The sequence below is a fragment of the Papio anubis genome, chromosome 17 (genome assembly GCF_008728515.1).
Source record: "Papio anubis isolate 15944 chromosome 17, Panubis1.0, whole genome shotgun sequence".
NCBI classification, from domain to species: Eukaryota; Metazoa; Chordata; class Mammalia; order Primates; family Cercopithecidae; genus Papio; species Papio anubis.
The window spans coordinates 8,319,881-8,338,883 of NC_044992.1; the positions used below are offsets into that span (position 1 = coordinate 8,319,881).

Consider the following 19,003-nt stretch of genomic DNA (forward strand, 5'->3'; position numbering starts at 1 on the left):
ATAAACTCAAACATTAACTAAATAGCCCAAACGAACGCCTCGGCCTCCCATCCTTCCCATAAAACCTTTTAGATCCATCAGTCGTCACCTCCTTCTGTCTTCAGTCTCCTCCTCTACAGCCCCTTCCCCCAACTCATGCTTCTTTCTCTCTACCTTCTTCCTCTTCTTCAGGTTAAATCACATTTACTTACTTAACTCTTTTCTTAAGCCAGTTCCTGTTCCTCATCCTTTTATTTAAGAGGACATACACGTGTTTGCCTTTTGGTATTACTGTATGTTCTGTCTAAATAGTAAATATTATCTACTATCCAGTCAATTTCAAGTGATAGCTACCTTAGATCTTAACATTTAATTCCACTCCCCGCCCTGGCTTTCACCTCAATTTCTCCACCATAGAGCACGGTGATTAAAATCTCAGGCCCAGGAGCCACCAGGCTGGATCTGAATATCAACTCTGCCACTTACTAGCTGCGTGACCTCAGGCAAGTCACTGAACCTTCGGTTCTGCCATCTGAAACGGGAGATGCTAACAGTGACTACATCCTATGATCGCTTGATGAGCTAGTACGCGTACACTATGTGCTTTGTTTAGAACAGTGCCTGGCCTAGAGTGACCACTCAATAGTTTGTGCCTGGCCTAGAGTGACCACTCAATAGTTGCTATTTGCTTCACTGCAAATGGAAACATTTGGCAAAGAAGTGTTGAGACAGATAGAGCTGGAAAGGGTAACCGAGTAGACAGTGCTTGGCTAACCACATCAGAATCACTTGGAGATTGCTCCAAAAATGCAGATTGCTGAGCCCCACCTGTGAGATTCTGGTGGAACCCAGGAACCTGGCCTTTAGGATATGCTCCTCATACTTGGCTTGACAGCCAGGCTGGGGAACTACTGGCACAGAAGAAAATGCCCCAAATTTGGAGTAAGGAGATCCAGGATTCTGAGGGAAGCTGGCTTACTGGGGTGAAAGGAATACGGGCTTTGCAATAAGCTGGACCTGGCTGTGAGTTCCATCCTGGAGGTCGCTGTAGATGTTGCTAGTTGCCAGTTCCATATCCAGCCCCCTCTTCCTAATGCAACCCTGATTTTGCTTGGTGTATAACTGTGCCTAGCTGAAAATACTTCCTCCCAGACTTCCTTGCAGCTAGAGTGGCCACTCAGCTGAGGAGTTTCTGGGGGAGCTTATCTTTCCTTTTTTTTTTTTTTTTGGCGGGGGGAGATAGGGTCTTGCTCTATAACCCAGGCTGGAGTGCACTGGCGCAAATCACTGCAGCCTTAAACTCCTGGGCTCAAGTGATCCTCCCACTTCAGCCTCCTGAGTAGCTGGGACTACAGGTGCACGCCACCATATCTAGCTAATTTTTTTTTTTTTTTGGTAGAGACAAGGTCCCACCATGTTTCCCAGGCTGGTCTCCAACTCCTGGGCTCAAGCAATCCTCCTGCCTCGGCCTCCCAAAGTGCTGGGATTATAGGCATGAGCCACCCACTGTGCAGTCTATTTTCTTGATACAGACACTTGTTCCTGTTTCTCCCTTTGCCCTGTTGTCTTTCCCTTTTCTTCCTGCCTGGAACACGGATGAAAGGGTTGGAAGAGCAGCAGCCATCTTGTTCCTATGAGGGTACAAATCTGGGAAGGTAGCCTCAGGCTGAGTATGACAGTGTGAGGAGATGAAAAGATTGTAGATCCCCAGTGGCATCATCCAGCAGTGGCACCATCTCTAGGCTGCTCACCCCTGAATGTCATATATATATATATATATGAGAAATCTCTAATTGTTTAGGGTGGAGGTAATTTTTTTGTTGATTATTTGTACCTTAAAGATTCTTAGGGAGAAATAAAAAACAAATAAAGGGCCGGGTACAGTGGCTCACGCCTGGAATCCCAGCACTTTGGGAGGCTGAGGTGGGCAGATCACGAGGTCAGGAAATCAAGACCATCCTGGTCAACATGGTGACATGGTGAAACCTCATCTTTACTAAAAATACAAAAATACAAAAAAAAAGCATAGCTGGGCGTGGTGGCACGTGCCTGTAATCCCAGCTACTCGGGAGGATGAGGCAGGAGATCACCTGAACCAGGGAGCTGGACGTTGTAGTGAGCCGAGATCGCGCCATTGCACTCCAGCCTGGCGACAGAGCGAGACTCCGTCTCAAAACAAAACAAAAAACAAACAAACAAAACCAACAACAAATAAAGATCCTAGAACCATGTCTGACCCAGTGGACATTCATATGTCTGCTTCCGCCTCTCCAGCTATGAGACATTTTCTGCATTTGTGCAGTGAGGCTTCTTCTAAATTCAATATCCTATATTTAACTAATGATAAGGTAGAAGAATTGGGCCCTGGGGGCTGGCCTCTGGAATAAAGGGCCCTTTATTCCAGGCCTTTCCCCTGGGGGAGTTTGAGAAGGCAGAAGCACTAGTATGTCACTCCCAAAACCCCACCAAGTGCCCAGGCACAGGTACAGTGTGGAGAACCTATAGCACCTTGACCTATGGAGACGTCTGCACCCCAATAAAACAGATGTTAACATCTCCATGTGCTTTATGAGGCAGAACATGCAAAATGTGAGTTCAAAAGACATGAAATTTCCCTTGCTCTGATGTAAACATAGATGATGATTCTAAGTGGGACACACATTTGTGAAAAGGTAAGAATGAAACCTATTAACCTCCCACTTCCTCCCAACACACATACATTTCCCATTATTTTCTCCCATCGGAAGCACTTGGGTGTGAGTGCGGGCACTTGTAGATCTGTGGGAACAGAAAGGAGTTTGTTTTCTTTACCATTCTTTTTTTTTTTTTTTTTTGAGATGGAGTCTCGCTCTGTTGCCAGGCTGGAGTGCAGTGGCGTGATCTCAGCTCACTGCAACCTCCACTTTTAGGGTTCAAGTGATTCTTCTGCCTCCACCTCCCGAGTAGCTGACACTACAGGCACATTCCACCATCCCCAGCTAATTTTTGTGTCTTTAGTAGAGACGGGGTTTCACCATGTTGGCCAGGGTCTCCATCTCTTGACCTCATGATCCGCCGGCCTTGGCCTCCCAAAGTGCTGGGATTACAGGCAAGAGCCACCACGCCCGGCCCTTCATTACCATTCTTACCTGCCCACAGCATGGCTTTTATAGAAGCAGGCTAATGCCTTTATGACCCCTGGGAATGCCATGATTCATCCAAGTCAGCTGCCCTCTCTGCCAACTGAATCCTGAAGGTCCCCACGGTCTTCCTGGCAGTGACAGTTTGATTTGATCGCTTCAGCCATTGCTGAATTCAACAGCACCCAAGTCAGGACTTTTGCAAACCTTATACATCAACATATAGTGACTACACAGGGAACTTTTAAAAAAAGCAAATATATTCTTCCTCCATTATTTAAAAAAGATCGAATGGCAAAAAGTTAAATCTCCTTTTACTTCAAAAGTAAAGAAAATCATGCAATGAGATGATCCTGTTGGGCCTCCAGCATAGACCCACCCTCTCTTCCCCAGCTCCCTGCAGTCCAGGGTAGGTTTCTGTCCTCAGCAGGCTGAGTTTTGTTCAGTCCATTCATTCCTTCCTCGATCAGCACACTCTGGATTTCTCAGCCCTTTCAGTCTGAGTGTTCCTCCCTCATGGCCTTCACAAGCCAGTCACGTTCTGTCCCCTGCTCAGAGTCACTGGTGTCACTCACCTCCATGGACAACAGCTTCGAGTACTTGATTTTCCGCTCTTGAGGCAGCCTCTGCTGTATGGACAGGAGCAAGGCCAACCAGAGCAACAGGGCCACACAGCAGGCCTGGTAGAGCACAGCCAGGCTGAAGCGCATCACCACGAAACCCCCCACAAAGCTGCCCAGGCTACAGCCACTCCCGTAAAAGTGGCCTCGGAACAAGGCACTCAGAGCCCTCTCCATGCCGGGAGTGGCCAGGTCCTCCACTGAGGCCCCCACAGCCCACCACAGAGCCCCGTTGCTAATGGCACTCAAGATCTGAACGGGGAGGACGGACCACCAGCTCCAGAGGAAAGAGTAGTAGAGCAGCTGCCCAGCGAGGCAGCTCAGCCCCAGCCCCACCAGGCCCATCCTAGACAGTTTCCTAAGCAATGTAGTTTTGAACGGATGAAGCAGAATTTCCCCCAGCAAGCTGAGGGCGACCGAGAAACCCATGACCAGCTCGCCACTCCCATGGTCCTTCATGTGCCAGAACAGAAAGTTCTGGACAGTACTGACGATGGCTCCTGTCAAAACAACGGTGAAGGCCAGGAGAATGAGGCGGGGGTCGCCCCCCACAATAGACAGTGCTTTGACGCTTTTGTAGCTGGGCTCCCACCGCTGACAGATGGGAATGGGAAAGAAAATGCTCACCAGTAAGGCCAGGGTGCTGACCACCGAGTACCCATAGAAGTGGACCACACCCCGGGGGCCGCTGTTCATCAGGAAGCAGTCCAGCTGCCCCACCAAGGCTGCGATGCCACACACGCCTGCCAACATGCCCAGCAACCTCCAGACCCACAGGCTTCTGTATCGGTCAGTGGCATCCACAAAATCCAGATACTCATAAAGGCTGTCATCGGCCACCTGCTCCAGAGGCACTGCCAGCAGCTCCCAGAACGCCACAGACCCCAAGGAGAGGATGAAAGTCCACCGCAACCCTTCCAAGGACAGGTCAAAAGCCCAGGCTTTCCCCTTGGTCCCTGACAAATTGGCTGGATTTCCGGGCCCTTTCCCCCCAGGAAGCAAGGGGAGGGCTGTTTTGACCACCTCAAAAGTAACTTCCCAGGGATGATCTTTCAGCCCCGAAGTGACAGGATGGAGGAGAACTTGGGATGTGGTCCTAGCTCCTTCAACGGAGGGCGCTAGGTAGCCGTGCGGATCACGAAAAGTTTCTTGGTCACTTTCACCAGGTGGGTTTCTGAAACCAGGCTTTTCCACCTCTGCAGTCCTGTTGGCTGGGTGCCTGGAGGCAGGCCCTTGGGCCGAGGTGATGTTCACACGTAGTGTGACCCCCGGGAGTGCGTCTGTGCTGGTCACGCCGCTGCTTCCATTACAAGGGAGGTGCATCCGAATTTTGTCCGCCGCTGGGATCAGAACCATCAGCAGGCTGGCCCCTACCGAGCTGAGCAGGGAGCCGATCAGAAGCACTCTCCGTTTCCGGTAGCTTTTGGCCAGGAAGGCACAGACCGGAGCCCAGAAGGCAGCGATTAGGTGCTTGGTTCCCATTAGGATGCCCACCCAGGGCGCGGCCAAGCCCAGCTGCCTCAGGTACAGAGTCAGGAACGGGGTCACGCAGGCTTCCCGGACCCCGCACACCAGGTGGAAGAGCTTGGCCACCCCCAGCGCCCTGCTGATGTCCCACCGGGGGTTGGCGTTCATGGCTGCCGGGCTCTGTCAGGCCTGGGCCGACGCAGGGCGGAGCTGGGCGCAGGGCGGGCGCAGCCCCATGTCCCCCGGGAGGGAGGCTCGGGGGCCCGGGGCTCGGAGCGAGTGGGACTGCGCCCCCGGTCTGGGGCGGCGCCGCGGTCACCAGGTCAACGGCCGCCCCCGGCCACCGCCCCCAGGTCCTGCCGCTGGCCCGAAAGTGGCCCCGCCCGGAGGGAGAGGCGCGGTGGAGGCGAAGGTGGGGGCGGGGCCGGCGCACCTGCGAGCAGCACCTGCCACGTCCCGCCGCCGCCGCTGGCCACCTGCCCGGACGTGCGCAGGTGCGCGAGGTGCGCGTCCCGTGGCCTGCAGGGTGCGCTCCGAGTTAGGCCGCGGGCCCCGCCCGGCCTTTGGCTGCCAGTGTAGCCCAGGAGTCTGAGCTAACCGCCTGGACTGCTTCAGGCAAGTAAAACCTTCAGAGTCGGCGTGCGGGGAGCCAGAATGGAATGAATGGTATCCACCAGGCTCTCTCCCTCATCTTCCTCAGGTCTTTATTCGAATGCACCCTGATCAGTGACCAACCACAGAGATCAACCCGGTCCACTCTGACATCGCAAATCCCATACCCCTGTCCACACCCCACCCCCAAGACTCCCACTCCCCTGCCCTACTTAATCGTTCTCTCTAGAACGTTATCACTGTCCAAGGCACTACGGGCTTATATTTCATGTGTTGACCTTGTTTATTGTCTGTCTCCACCAGAAGCCAAGCTCCAGGAAAGAAGGTACTTTTGTCCCAGGAGCCTAGAATTGTTTCATTGGATGTGCACTGCCCTCGGAAGTGGCATGACCTCGGGTGACACGGTTGTCTCCAGCTGGGACAATCCCTAAGGAGGCCTGACAGCTGATGGCAGTCGTCCAGGGGAACTCCTTGCAGCCGATCCGCCAGCACATGGCAGTCCCCAGGTGCACGGTTTTAACCTACACCTAAGGGTACTCAGGCGCCCTGTTTAAGAGTACACACACCTGAGGTGGTTAGCTAGCATTTCATCAAAAAGACAGAGACAGCTAATACAAGCACGTCAACAATCTTAAATCAACAGAAGTGTCTTCACTAATGAACATAATAGATATTAGAAATAGTTTTTCACTGGTGAAATTGGTGGTGTCCAAGTCACCTGGATTGGGTATAATTTTTTGAAGGCACTTCCTCTGTTGCTGGAACAGGGTATAATAATCTACAGATGTCACTAGTCCGAACCCTTTGGAAGGATGCTGTAGGCTTTGCTTCAAAATGGTCCAGTGTGCAGCCGCTGATTCAGTAAACTTTTCATACAGGGTTTGCTCAGAGCACCTAATTTGGCTGGGGGTGGAGCGGAATAACTTGCCAACACATGTGTATGTGTAACGGAATTCGACCTGTGACTTGCCTTCATTATCAGCTGGTACAGAGTATGTTGGAGGGAGGCCCAGAGGCCTCACTTAACCTAAATAACTGGTAAACTCTGCAGACATCTACTGAAAACCTAATGACTAAGCGATCAAATTGGTATGAATCCGTTTACATCGCACCAACGGCAGGAAAAATAAAATCTAATCTCCTCCAGGTAAACTCACTCCAATTCAGTGCTACTGCAATCATTTCAGGTTTAAAACCACCTCAGCCACACTAATGATTGCCCTACTCCTGCCCCTCCCTGGGTTCTGCTGTGGGCAGCCTCAGTGGAAGATAGCGCATCCATCCACTTCTCAGTCCTGACCTGTCCTGGGTTCATCTCCACTGGGAGGCAGGTGTCAGACTCCAATGTGCCTGGACATGCACAGGTGTGCAAGGGGCATGTCCTGACGCCTGCAGGGTGCACCCTGAGCTAGACCATGGGCCCCGCCCAGCCTCTGGCTGCCCACGTTGCCCCAGGAACTTGGGCTAAACACTTGGATTGCGTCAGGCAAGTAAAACCATCAGTCAGGGTGGGGGCAGTGAGAATGGAGTGAATGGCATCTCCCAGGCTCCCTCTCTCACTGCGCCATGCTGGAGTCTGTGGAGGTGCCCACAATTCTGCACCTGGCCTTCAGGTGCCGTGCTCCACACTGCTGCCTGCAGCTCCACCCTTTTCCCTTTGAGCTTGCCTGCTTTCAGCTACCCGAGAAAATCTCTGCCTGCTTCCCATGTCCTGTACAGGCACAGGGACTCTCTCTAAGACTGACCTCGGACCCCTCTGGCTCTGCACGCCAGGTGGTCCACCTTACATTCCCCTTGGCATTGAGACGGTGTCCTGCCATTCAGACTGCTCTCACTCCTGGGGCAATTTGGCCCAAAGCAAAGTGCCCTCTTCTCTATTCTTGGATTCCCAAACTTAAAAGGGAATCCTCTACCATCCTCACCTTACCCCCCTGCCCACCGTCATCCCCTGGCACTCTGTCCAGGTGATAGGACTCAAGTCCAGGCATTTTGGTTTTCTCTGTTATTTTCCCCCGACACCATACCTATCTCTGGGGAGGAAGAAACTGAAGATGTGTCATTGATCTTTCTATTTTACACCTGGATGTAAGTTTTTGAATATAAAAGCCAAGAATTTTGATGTCTTTAATCTCTGGCTTAGCCAGTGTGGTGGCTCATGCCTGTAATCCCCGCACTTTGGGTGGCCGAGGTGGGAGGATCCCCTGAACCCAGGAATTCAGGACCAGCCTCGGCAATTTAGGAAGACCTCATCTCTACAAAAAAAAAAAAAAAAAAAAAAAAGCCCAAATGGCCGGGCACACTGGCTCATGCCTGTAATCCCAGCACTCTGGGAGGCCGAGGCGGGCAGGTCATCTGAGGTCAGGAGTTGAAGACTAACCTGGCCAACATGGTGAAACCCCATCTCTACTAAAAATACAAAAATTAGCAGGGCATGGTGGTGCATGCCTGTAATCCTACCTACTTGGGAGGCTGAGGTACGGAGAATCGCTTAAGCCCAGGAGGTGGAGGTTGCAGTGAGCCAAGATCATGCCATTGCACTCCAGCTTGGGCGACAGAGCAAGACTCTGTCAAAAATAAATAAATAAATAAAGGCCCCAAAACAAAAAATCCCAAATGTAGTAGGGTATGGTGGCATGCGCCTGTGGTCCCAGTTACTTGAGAGGCTGAGGTGGGAGGATCGCTTGGGCCTGAGAGGTCGAGGCTGCAGTGAGCTGTGATTGTGCCACTGCATTCCAGAGCAGTGACAGGGCAAGTAAGGGGCAGGAGACAGAACACACCGGTTTATACCTCACAGAACTCTGACCTGGCCCAAGTGGACTCAACAGGTTATATAAAGGATTGCCTTGATGATTCCTATTAACATATAAAGATTGCCAGGTGTGAGATGAAAGCAGAAAGACTTTGTGTACATTTATTGAATCTGACATTTTTCTCCCACCTGATAGAAACACCTGTGTCAACTGGGTGAGGTGGGCAGTGGCCTGAGAGTGGGAAGGGAAGAGACTTGCGGGGGAGGTGGTGCCACTGCTGTTCCCTGCTTCCCATTTTCCCGTTTTCCCCTAGGCCACAGGGCTCTGGCCAAGACAGCAGCTCTAACTGTGGTTTTACGGGCTGGGTGGGGAGCTTGGGTGGGAGAGGACAGTGGGAGAAGTGGGAATTGAAGTTAAATGAAGGCGTAGACATTTGTATGAGAAGCTGGGCTTGGTGTGCATGTTCTCAAGCAGCTGCGGCATTGCCCGGACCATCCGTAGACCTCCATGTGGGCCCTTCCTCGTCACAGCCCCCACGGCAGGCTCCCTGTGCTCCCAGGCACTCGCTGGCTCCTGGTCAAGGCCAAAGCCGCCGTGTGGAGCTGGGCCTTGCTCTGGCTGTTGGTGTGAGTGTTTGGGGTTGGTGGGGTAGTGTATCCTTCCTCCTGGGCCTGCAGTCCCTGCAGGCTCACTGGACAATGCCAGAGAATGTGTTGATGGGCATCAGAAGGGGCTTGGGTGTGGCTCTGGTCGCTTCCATCTCCTGTTGCCCGTGCAAATTGAGCCACGGCGCCTTGGACTTCTGGGCCCCGGAACATGGTTCTGGGCAGGGAGCAACCTCGAATCTGTGGGTGGAGAGAGACCAGCTCAGCTGACCCGTCTCAGGGATCAGATCTGCCTAGGGCATTTGAAAGGCAGAGCTGCTATTGTAGGGCATGGAGGAGGTGGCCCCACAGAAGAAAGAGGAAGAGTCAGGATGAGAAAGAACAACCTGGGCCTGGGGCTCACCGGAAGAGGAGGAGACACTTGGAGCAAGTAACTCTGCGTATGCCTCCCTTACCCAAACACACCTCCCGAGGGGAAGCCAGTAAGGGTCCGGTAACTGGGACACAGATGCCACTGAAGGTGAGCCTGTGTGGGAGGGGCCCGTGCCTGCAGAGGGGGCCGGATCAGGAGGCTGCAGGTGGAGTGTATGCAGAGGCATCTGGGGAAAATGCAGTAGCAGCTGCTGCCCTGGGTCTGCCATTCATTTGCCTCAACTTCCTGGATTCAAGGCATAGGGTAGTGGCCTCAGTCTATCCTCACCAAGGACACCTGCCTGGCCACAGGATCTACCTCCGATGAGGTGCCTTGAGCTAGAGGCGGGAGATGGCAGGAGCTGGCTCCTGCTTCAGTTTGTCCCACAGGCCCTGGACCTCTAGAGGTGGCAGGCCCAGCCTTACCTGACCACGTCCCTGAAAGTGCGTTGATCGTCCTTGTCCAGTGACAATGTCAGCAGCCTCTGGTCCTGGCTCTGGATCTGGATATTGTTCGTCCTGAAGGTGTTGGTCACCATCTGCAGCAGAGAGATTGCACACGTGAGTGCTACCTTTGCTCAACAGGTGGCCCTGCCAACATCTCCTACCCTGGGAATCTGGTGTATTTCTTCAGTCCAGCACACGGAGTCCCCAGCTCTCCTCCTGCAAGTGACGGAGGAGTGACAACCCTGCACAAACTGCTTCGAGGCTGCCCTTGCCCTTGGATCTCACATCGTTTCTCCAATTCTTTTCCCAACCTGTTGTCCTTGATTCTGAACACAAATGGGAATGCTGTGGAGAGTGCTTGCCAGGCTGCCAAGTTACCCGAACTTGAGTGCTGATTTCTTCAACATTTTCCGAGCATCTCCTCTATGCCAGGCGTGTTAATGTATATGGAATTTGGGGGTATTTCAGGGATTTTAAAAGTTTTGACCCTGGTTCTCAGCATTAAATCACATACAACATTATTTACCTGCCGCAGACACAGAGGGTCTAGAAAGCAGCCAAAGACCCCAAGCCTCAGACCAGGCCAAAGGAAAGCATCCCCAGGCATCCTTATAACTCCTAATCTGAGGGAGTAGCTCCAGAAAGGTCGCCTCCTATTGGGCAGAGAACTAGGAGGATTGTGGGTTTCAGGTGGAGCTTTCAGAGGTTGTGGCTCATTCCACGCACAGACAGCAACTTTGGGTAATTTACAACCACAGAACCTTGGAATTGCCAGAGGCCTCAGAGACCATCTCATTCAAGTGTTCTTAACCCTGGCTGCCCATAAGAATCAATTTTCAAAAACATAATATTGGAGATTCTGATTCAAGTGGCATGGAGTTGAGCCCAGGCACGGGCATTGTTTAAAAAACTCCTGAGTGTAGGCAGGGCTGAGAACAACCACTGAGTTGTTCCATGTCACCTAGCAGAGGCACGAGCAGCAGCCTAAACTGGGGGTTCGCACATGCCCAGGCATTTCAGCTGAACTTTTAGGGGATGGGGGTAGGCCAGCCAGAAGTCTGTGGACAGGCCATGTGGGATACTCCGGGAGGAGGGTAAGAGCATAGTCTCAAAGCCAGGCTGCCCAGGCTCTAATCCCAACTCTGCCACTTACTAGCTGTGTGACTTTAAGCATGTTTCTTAATCTCTCTGTGCTACCTTTTAGGATTGTTGTGAAAATTAAATGAGACCGTATATATCAAATGCTTGGAACAGAGCCCAAGACACTGTTAAGAACTCTTATTAATTATAATTTTCCAAGAAGGAGCCAAGCATGACTAATGGACTCAGCAATGAAGTCCCAGGTGTCAGAGGGGAAGGGGAACCTACTGTGGGTTCTTTCTCTTCTTGGTTTGTGCCCTAGGCCAAGCCCCCGCCTATCACCCCACTATGCATAGACTCCTGTGCGTCTGAATGGGTGAGCTGTGAGTAAAGACAGATCTAACAAAATCTCTGTAAGACGGGGCGACTCCATGACAGAGGGTAACACTCAGGGGAGAGGGGGCTTCTCCCCTGGTGCCAACCGAACCTGTGGCACCTTGGCTGGGCACGGTGGCTCACGCCTGTAATCCCAGCACTTTGGGAGGCCAAGGTGGGCAGATCACCTGAGGTCAGGAGTTCGAGATCAGCCTGGCCAACATGGTGAAACCCCATCTCTACCAAAAATACAAAAAAATTAGCCGGGCATGGTGTGGTGCATGCCTGCAATCCCAGCTACCTGAGAGGCTGAGGCAGGAGAATCACTTGAACCTGGGAGGTGGAGGTTGCAGTGAGCCGAGATTGCACCACTGCACTCCAGCCTGGGTGACAGAAAGAGACTCTGTCTCAAAAAAAAAAAAAAAAGAGCCTGTGGCACCTTTAGCGCTCTGTGCTCTGGAGCTGTCAGCCACGGTGGGAGGTTGTGGTCAGGGGGCAGGCAGTGGAACCTAGTGGGCACTGACTGGACAGCTAACGGAATGACCGTTGATACAGGAATGTCACTCGTGACCTTCCAAAAATACCTGGAGATACTGCAGGGGGCTGAAGTGCTGCATGAGCTGGGGGGGGAAAGCCAGGTGCATTCTGTTTGCCATAGTGACTGGAATTGCACCTGAACTGATTGCACCTGGTGAGAGAGATGCACGGTTTCCATAGGTTAGGAGACTGGGGATTGAATGTGACCCACTGAAGCGTGCACAGTGGTAGCTATGGGGCCAGCTCTCTGACTCTCAACTTGGTGTTCTTTCTGTAGCATCAGGCTGCTCTAGGCGTCTCTGGAAGGATCTGGGCCTCCATGACCTGCCCATGGACCTGGCCCCGCCTTCTAAGTAATCACACACAGTCTCTGAGCCTCCTCCCACTCTGCCTGCGGTGTAGGCAGATGCCTTTCATTTCCCTTTGTGGTCTGCACACCTAGACACACTCTACCTGCTTGGCTTTGGCCCATAAGGACCACAAGAGTCTTAGATTTCAGTCTATAAATGAAGCCAGGGGAGCAAGTGGAAAGGGCCAGATGCAGAATTTGCAAAGGATCCCACTCTCTGTAAGACTAAGGAATGGGCAAAGTGCTGCTAATTGTCTCCTGTTCCCTATTGGCGGCTTCTTGTTTTCCACACCCCAAAGCCCCAATTCTTCTGTTTCTGCTTTATTTGCCACTTCTTTTCTATTTCAAACTTCCAATCCAGCTAAGGTCATATCTGAACCTTAAACTTACAGAGCCAGCCACAATACCCTTGCCCCATACTGTTCTTCAAACTGTCTCTGCCTTTTCACTCCAGCTCACCATGAGCTTCCCCTTCCTGCTCAGTGGTTATCATCCAGTCTATCTGGACGACACACATACGTGGACCTGCCCGGTTCTAGGAGGAAAGCACAGCTGCTGGAATTTTCCCCTAGCAAGTCCCTGTAGGGATAAAACAGAACTTGCTGAAGTGGTAAGTTTAGACTTTCAAAAAGCCCCTGACCAGGTTGTCTAAAGAGGTCGTTAAAAACAGAAACCACTTTAAGGAACTGACTTTGAAAGAGGAAATGCAACAGAGGGGTAAATAGGTCCACTTTAGAGCCTAAAACTTCAATATTGGACTGCCCTATAATAAGAGAGATTTCAGCTCAAGGCAGACCTCTCAATCAGAGCTCTCCTGCAGTGGATAGGCTGCCTCAGAGTCAGCTTCCAGTTCCGGCTTGAGATCTAGAATGAGGTGGAAGGTGGATTAGATGACTCAACAAACATCCGGTGAGGCCCCGCTGCAGGCCAGACACCACACCAACTAAGATGAGGGTCCTGAGCCTAGGGAGCTTGCAGGCCATTGACATACAAAGATCATGCCATTTATAGTGTCACAAATGTTTCCATAGCTATGTCCCCAGGGTCCTGTAGGAGCACAGGGGTGGTGCGCTTAGCTCACCTAGGTGAGGGGAGGAGGGTGGAGGATGTGGAAAGAAGGGGGAAAAGCAGTAGGAAAGGCCTCCTGAGGGAGATGATACCTGAGTCTCAACTTGTAGGATGAGTAGGAATTATAAAAAGAAGGTGGGCAGGTGGAAGGGAGGAATGAGGTTTCAGGTCCGGGAACTAGCATGAGCAAAGGCACAGAGATGTGACTTCAGGAACACTTCCAAACATGTGGTGGGAAGAGCCTCCAGGGAGTGCCCAAAGCTGCAGATGGAGAAGAAGAGGAGCGAAGCTATGCAACACTGAAGAGTTTTTCTGCCCTTGGAGAATGGGAGATGATGGAGGAGTTTTAAGTATGGAATAACATGGGCAGGAAGGTGGACTTAAGGAGGATCAGAGTATTGCCGGGGAGACCAGCTAGAAGGAGATTGATGAAGGTCAGACTTGGGGTGACCAATTAGCTTGATTTGCCTGGGACTTTCCTGGTGTTAGCACTCAAAGTCCCAAGTCCAAGAAACCCCTTTAGTCCCAGGCAAACAGGGACAGTTGGTCAACCAAGCTGGACCAGAAGAGAGAGGACAAAGAAGGGAGATATTTGAGAAGTGTTCCATCAGGACAAAGGAAAGTGAGGAAGAGGAGGCAGCGGGGATGACTCCTGGGTTTCTGGCAGAGGTGATTGGTTAATGACGGTACCATTAAACGAGATAGGGGATATAAGGAGGAGATGAAATAAAAATGACAGCTAACACATACGTAATGTTTACTTTAGCCAAGTACTCTTCTAAGAGCTTTGCATACAACAATCAATCCTTATAACTGGATGAGGTAGGTAATGTTATTATAGCTGGCCCTCCATATCTGCATATGTGGAAACTGCAGATACAAAGGGCCAACAGTAAAAGACTTTAGCATCCACGAATTTTTGTATCCTTGGGGGTCCTGGAAACAATCACCCATGGATACTGAAGAATGACTGTCTTCTCATTTTATAAAATGATACTGAGTCACAGAGAGATTAACTTGCTTAACATCATATAGCTGGTAAACGACAGAGGCAAGATCTGAACCCAGACAATCTGGCTCTAGAGAGCTCTTAACTATTAGAAAGTACTGGCTTTGATTTTAAATATCTTGAGTTTGTGGTACTGTGGGACATCCAGTTCATGCTAACTTAGTTCAGTGCAGGAGTCAAAAACTCAGGTATGAATGTCAGAGCAGAAGATACAGATTTGGGAGGACTTAACAAATGGAACTAAATCCTTGTGAGTTTGATAGCCCAGGAAATGAGAACAGAAGTGAGACATGGATAGAAATTGAGGACAGTAGCTACTTAAGGATCTAGGAAAAGGAGTTCAGGGATCGAGGCCAACACGTAATAGTCAGGCATGTAGAAAAAAGTCTATAAGAAAGTGGTGTCTCTGAATTTATAGATTTAGGGTGTTTAAAGACTCAGAGAACAGGGCTTCAGTTCTAGTAATGGAATTCCACTCAAAATTGACCAAAGGAATATAAAACTGGGTAAAACATTTATGACAGTGCTAGAAGCCAGCTTCATTGGAGTATTAATATATAAATATAACTTCAAATATATATATTTTGTCTAATTGCCTAAAAGGAGAATCCCATCAGACTAACAACAGGCTTCTCACCCAAAACCTTACAAGCCAGAAGAGACTGAGGTTCTATTTTCAGTCTTCTTAAAGAAAAAATGATGCCAAGAATTTTGTATCCTGCTAAACACAAATTCATAAATTAAGGAGAAATAAAGTATTTGCCAGACAAGCAAACACTAAGGGAATTTGTCACCACTAGACAGGTCCTACAAGAAATGCTCAAAGGATTTCTAAACATGGAAACAAAAGGGTGATACTCATTGTCATAAAAACACAGGAAAGTATAAAACATGTAGGTCTTATAAAACAATTACACAAGACTGCAAAACAACTAGGTAATAATTATGACAGGAACAAAACCTCACATATCACTACTAACTTTAAATGTAAATGGACTAAATGCTCCACTTAAAAGATATAGGCCCAGTTGTGCACAGTGGCTCATGCTTGTAATCCCAGCACTTTGAGATGCCTGAGTTCCAAGCATTAAGATAGGAGGATCACTTGAGTCCAGGAATTTGAGTCTAGCCTGGGCAAGATAGTGAGACCTCTTCTCTACAAAAAAATTTAAAAATTAATTGGGCATAGTGGCTAGCACCTGTGGTCTCAGCTACTCAGGAGGCTGAAGTAGGGGGATCAATAAGATATAGGCTGGTGGAATGGATAAGAAAAACAGGATTCAACTGTATGTTGCAATGGATAAGAAAAACAGGATCCAACTGTATGTTGCATACAAGAAATCTGCCTAACTGTTAAAGACATTTACACTCTAAGGGGTGGAAAAAGATACTTTACACAAATAAAACCAAAAGCAAGTAGGAGTAGCTATATTTATATCAGATAAAACGGGGTTTAAATCAACAGTAAAAAAAGACAAGGTCATTTATAATGATAAAGGGATCAATTCAACAAGAAGACATAACAGTTCTAAATATATATGCACCCAACACTGGAGCACCCAGATTAATAAATCCTACTACATCAAAGAGATAGCCACTGTATTAATCCATTTTCCACTGCCGATAAAGACATACCTGAGAATGGGAAATTTACAAAAGGAAGAGGTTTAATGGATTTACAGTTCCACATGGCTGGGGAGGCCTCACAATCATGGCAGAAAGCAAGGAGGAGCAAGTCATGTCTAACATGGATGGCAGCAGGCGAAAAGAGAGCTTGTGCAGGGAAACTCCTTCTTATACAACCATCAGATCTCGTGAGACTTACTATCACGAGAACAGCACAGGAAAGACCTGTCCCCATGATTCAATTACCTCCCACCAGGCCCCTCCCATAACATGTGGGAATTCAAGATCAGATTTGGGTAGGGACACAGCCAAACCACATTATTCCACCCCGGCCCCTCCCAAATCTCGTGTCTTCACATTTCAAAACCAATCATGCCTTCCCAACAGCCCCCCTGTCTTAACTTATTTCAGCATTTACTGAAAAGTCCACAGTCCAAAGTCCAAGGTCTCATTTGGGACAAGGCAAGTCCGTTCTGCCTATAAGCCTGTAAAATCAAAAGCAAGTTAGTTACTTCCTAGATACAACAGGGGTATAGGCATTGGGTAAACACAGCCATTCCAAACGGGAGAAGTTGGCCAAAACAAAGGGGCTACAGGCCCCATGCAAGTCTGAAATCCAGAAGGGCAGTCAAATCTTAAACCTCTAAAATGATCTCCTTTGGCTCCATGTCTCACATCCAGGTCACGCTGTTGTGAGAGGTGGGTTCCCATGGTCTTGGGCAGTTCTGGCCCTGTGGTTTTGCAGGGTACTGCCTCCCTCCCAGCTGCTTTCATGGGCTGGTGTTGAGTGTCTGTGGCTTTTCTAGGTGCACATGCAAGCTGTCAGTGGAGCTACCGTTCTGGGTCTGGAGGATGGTGGCTCTCTTCTCACAGCTGTACTAGGTGGTGCCCCAGTAGAGACTCTGCATGGGGGCTCTGACCCCACATTTCCCTTCTGCACTGCCCTAGCAGAGGTTTTCTATGAGGGTCCTGCCCGTGCAGCAAACTTCTGCCTGGGCATCCAGGAGTTTTCATACATCCTCTGAAATCTGGATGGAGGTTCTCAAACACTAATTCTTGACTTCTGTGCACTTGCAGGCTCAACACCACATGAAAGTTGCCAAGGCTTGGGGTTTGCACCCTTTAAAGCCACGGCCCGAACTCTACATTGGTCCCTTTCAGCCATGGCTGGAGCAGCTGGGATGCAAAACACCAAGTCTCTAGGCTGCACATGGCATGGGTACCCTGGGCCCAGCCCATGAAACCATTTTTCCCTCCTAGGCCTCAGGGCCTGTGATGGGAAAGGCTGCTGTGAAGACCTCTGACCTGACCAGGAGACATTTGCCCCATTGTCTTGGGGATTAACATTTGGCTGCTCATTACTTATGCAAATTTCTACAGCCGACCTGAATTTCTCCTCAAAAAATGGGATTTTCTTTTCTATTGCATTGTCAGGTTGCAAATTTTCCAAACTCTTACGCTCTGCTTCCCCTACAAAACTGAATGCCTTTAACCTCACCCAAGTCACCTCTTGAATGCATTGCTGCTTAGAAGTTTCTTCTGCCAGATACCATAAATCATATCTCTCAAGTTCAAAGTTCCGCAAAAATGCTACCAGTTTGCTAAAACATAACAGGAGTCACCTTTCCTCCAGTTCCCAAAAAGTTCCTCATTTCCATCTGAGATCACCTTAGCCTGGACTTTATTGTCCATATCGCTATCAACATTTTGGGCAAAACCATTCAACAAGTCTCTAGGGAAGTGCCAAACTTTCCCATTTTCCTATCTTCTTCTGAGCCCTCCAAACTGTTCCAACCTTTGCCTGTTACCCAGTTCCAAAGTTCCTTCCACATTTTTGGGTATCTTTTCAGCAGCACCCCACTCTACTGGTACCAATTTACTGTGTTAATCCATTTCATGCTGCTGATAAAGACATACCTGAGACTGGGAAATTTACTAAAGAAAGAGGTTTAGTGGACTTACAGTTCCACATGGCTGGGGAGGCCTCACAATCATGGCAGAAGGCAAGAAGGAGCAAGTCACATCTTACATGGATGGCAGCAGGCAAAAAGAGAGCTTGTGCAGGGAAACTCCTTCTTATACCACCATCAGATCTTGTGAGACTTACTCACTATCACAAGAACAGCATAGGAAAGACCTGATCCCATGATTCAATTACCTCCAACTGGGTCCCTCCCACAACATGTGGGAATTCAAGATGAGATTTGGGTATGGACACAGCCAAACCACATCAGACACCAATAGAATAATAGAGGGAGACTTTAGTACTCCACTGATAGCACTAGACAAATTATCAAGGCAGAAAATCAACAAAGAAACTCTGGACTTAAATTGGACTGTAGACCAAATGGACCTAACAGACATTTACAGAACAATCCACTCTACAACTGCAGAATGTAATTCTTCTCATCTGCACATGGAACAGTCTCAAAAATTGGCATATGCTAGACCACGAGGTGAGTCTCGGTAAAGTTTTTAAAAACCTGAAATCATATCAAGTACCTTCTCAGACCAAGTGGAGTAAAACTAGAAATCAACATCAAGAGGAACCCTCAAAACTACTTAAATACATGGGAATTAAATAATTTGCTACGGAATGATTGTTGCATCAATGATAAAATTAAGGCAGAAATTTTAAAAATTGTGAAATGAATGAAAATAGAGACACAACATACCGAAACCTCAAGTAATACATCAAAGGCAGTGCTAACAGGGAAGTTTATAGTGTTAAATGCCTATATTAAAAAGATGGATCTCAAATCAATAACCTAATGTTGCATCTCAAGGAACTAGAAAAACAAGAACAAAGCACACCCTAAGCTAGCAGAAGAAAATAACTAACAGAGATCAGAGCAGAACTAAATGGAATTGGGACAAAAAAAATACCAAGGATCAATGTAATGAAAAATTGGTTCTTTGAAATGATAAACAAAATTGATAGACCACTAG

At 49.2% G+C, this 19,003-nt stretch overlaps 2 protein-coding genes across 8 annotated transcripts in view; both read right to left on the bottom strand.

Annotated features, from left to right (window-relative positions):
• Positions 1 to 3,337: 3,337 nt before the first annotated feature.
• On the bottom strand, positions 3,338 to 5,594 carry MFSD6L (major facilitator superfamily domain containing 6 like). Its single transcript, XM_003912326.4, has one exon. It carries the CDS (start codon positions 5,351 to 5,353, stop codon positions 3,593 to 3,595), a length of 1,761 nt encoding a protein of 586 aa, XP_003912375.1. The 5' UTR covers positions 5,354 to 5,594; the 3' UTR covers positions 3,338 to 3,592.
• A 3,100-nt stretch (positions 5,595 to 8,694) lies between these two features.
• PIK3R6 (phosphoinositide-3-kinase regulatory subunit 6) overlaps positions 8,695 to 19,003 on the bottom strand; it is a 70,111-nt gene continuing 59,802 nt past the window's right edge. For 6 of the 7 annotated variants that reach the window (XM_031657364.1, XM_031657368.1, XM_031657367.1 and 3 more), the window contains 2 exons: positions 9,990 to 10,102; positions 8,695 to 9,392 (listed from right to left, as the gene is read on the bottom strand). In XM_031657364.1, coding sequence (XP_031513224.1) covers positions 9,072 to 9,392; positions 9,990 to 10,102 — 434 coding nt within the window. In that variant the 3' untranslated portion in view covers positions 8,695 to 9,071. Of the gene's footprint in view, positions 9,393 to 9,989; positions 10,103 to 16,427; positions 16,540 to 19,003 lie in introns of those variants that run through there. The other variant, XM_031657370.1, reaches the window with a different exon arrangement.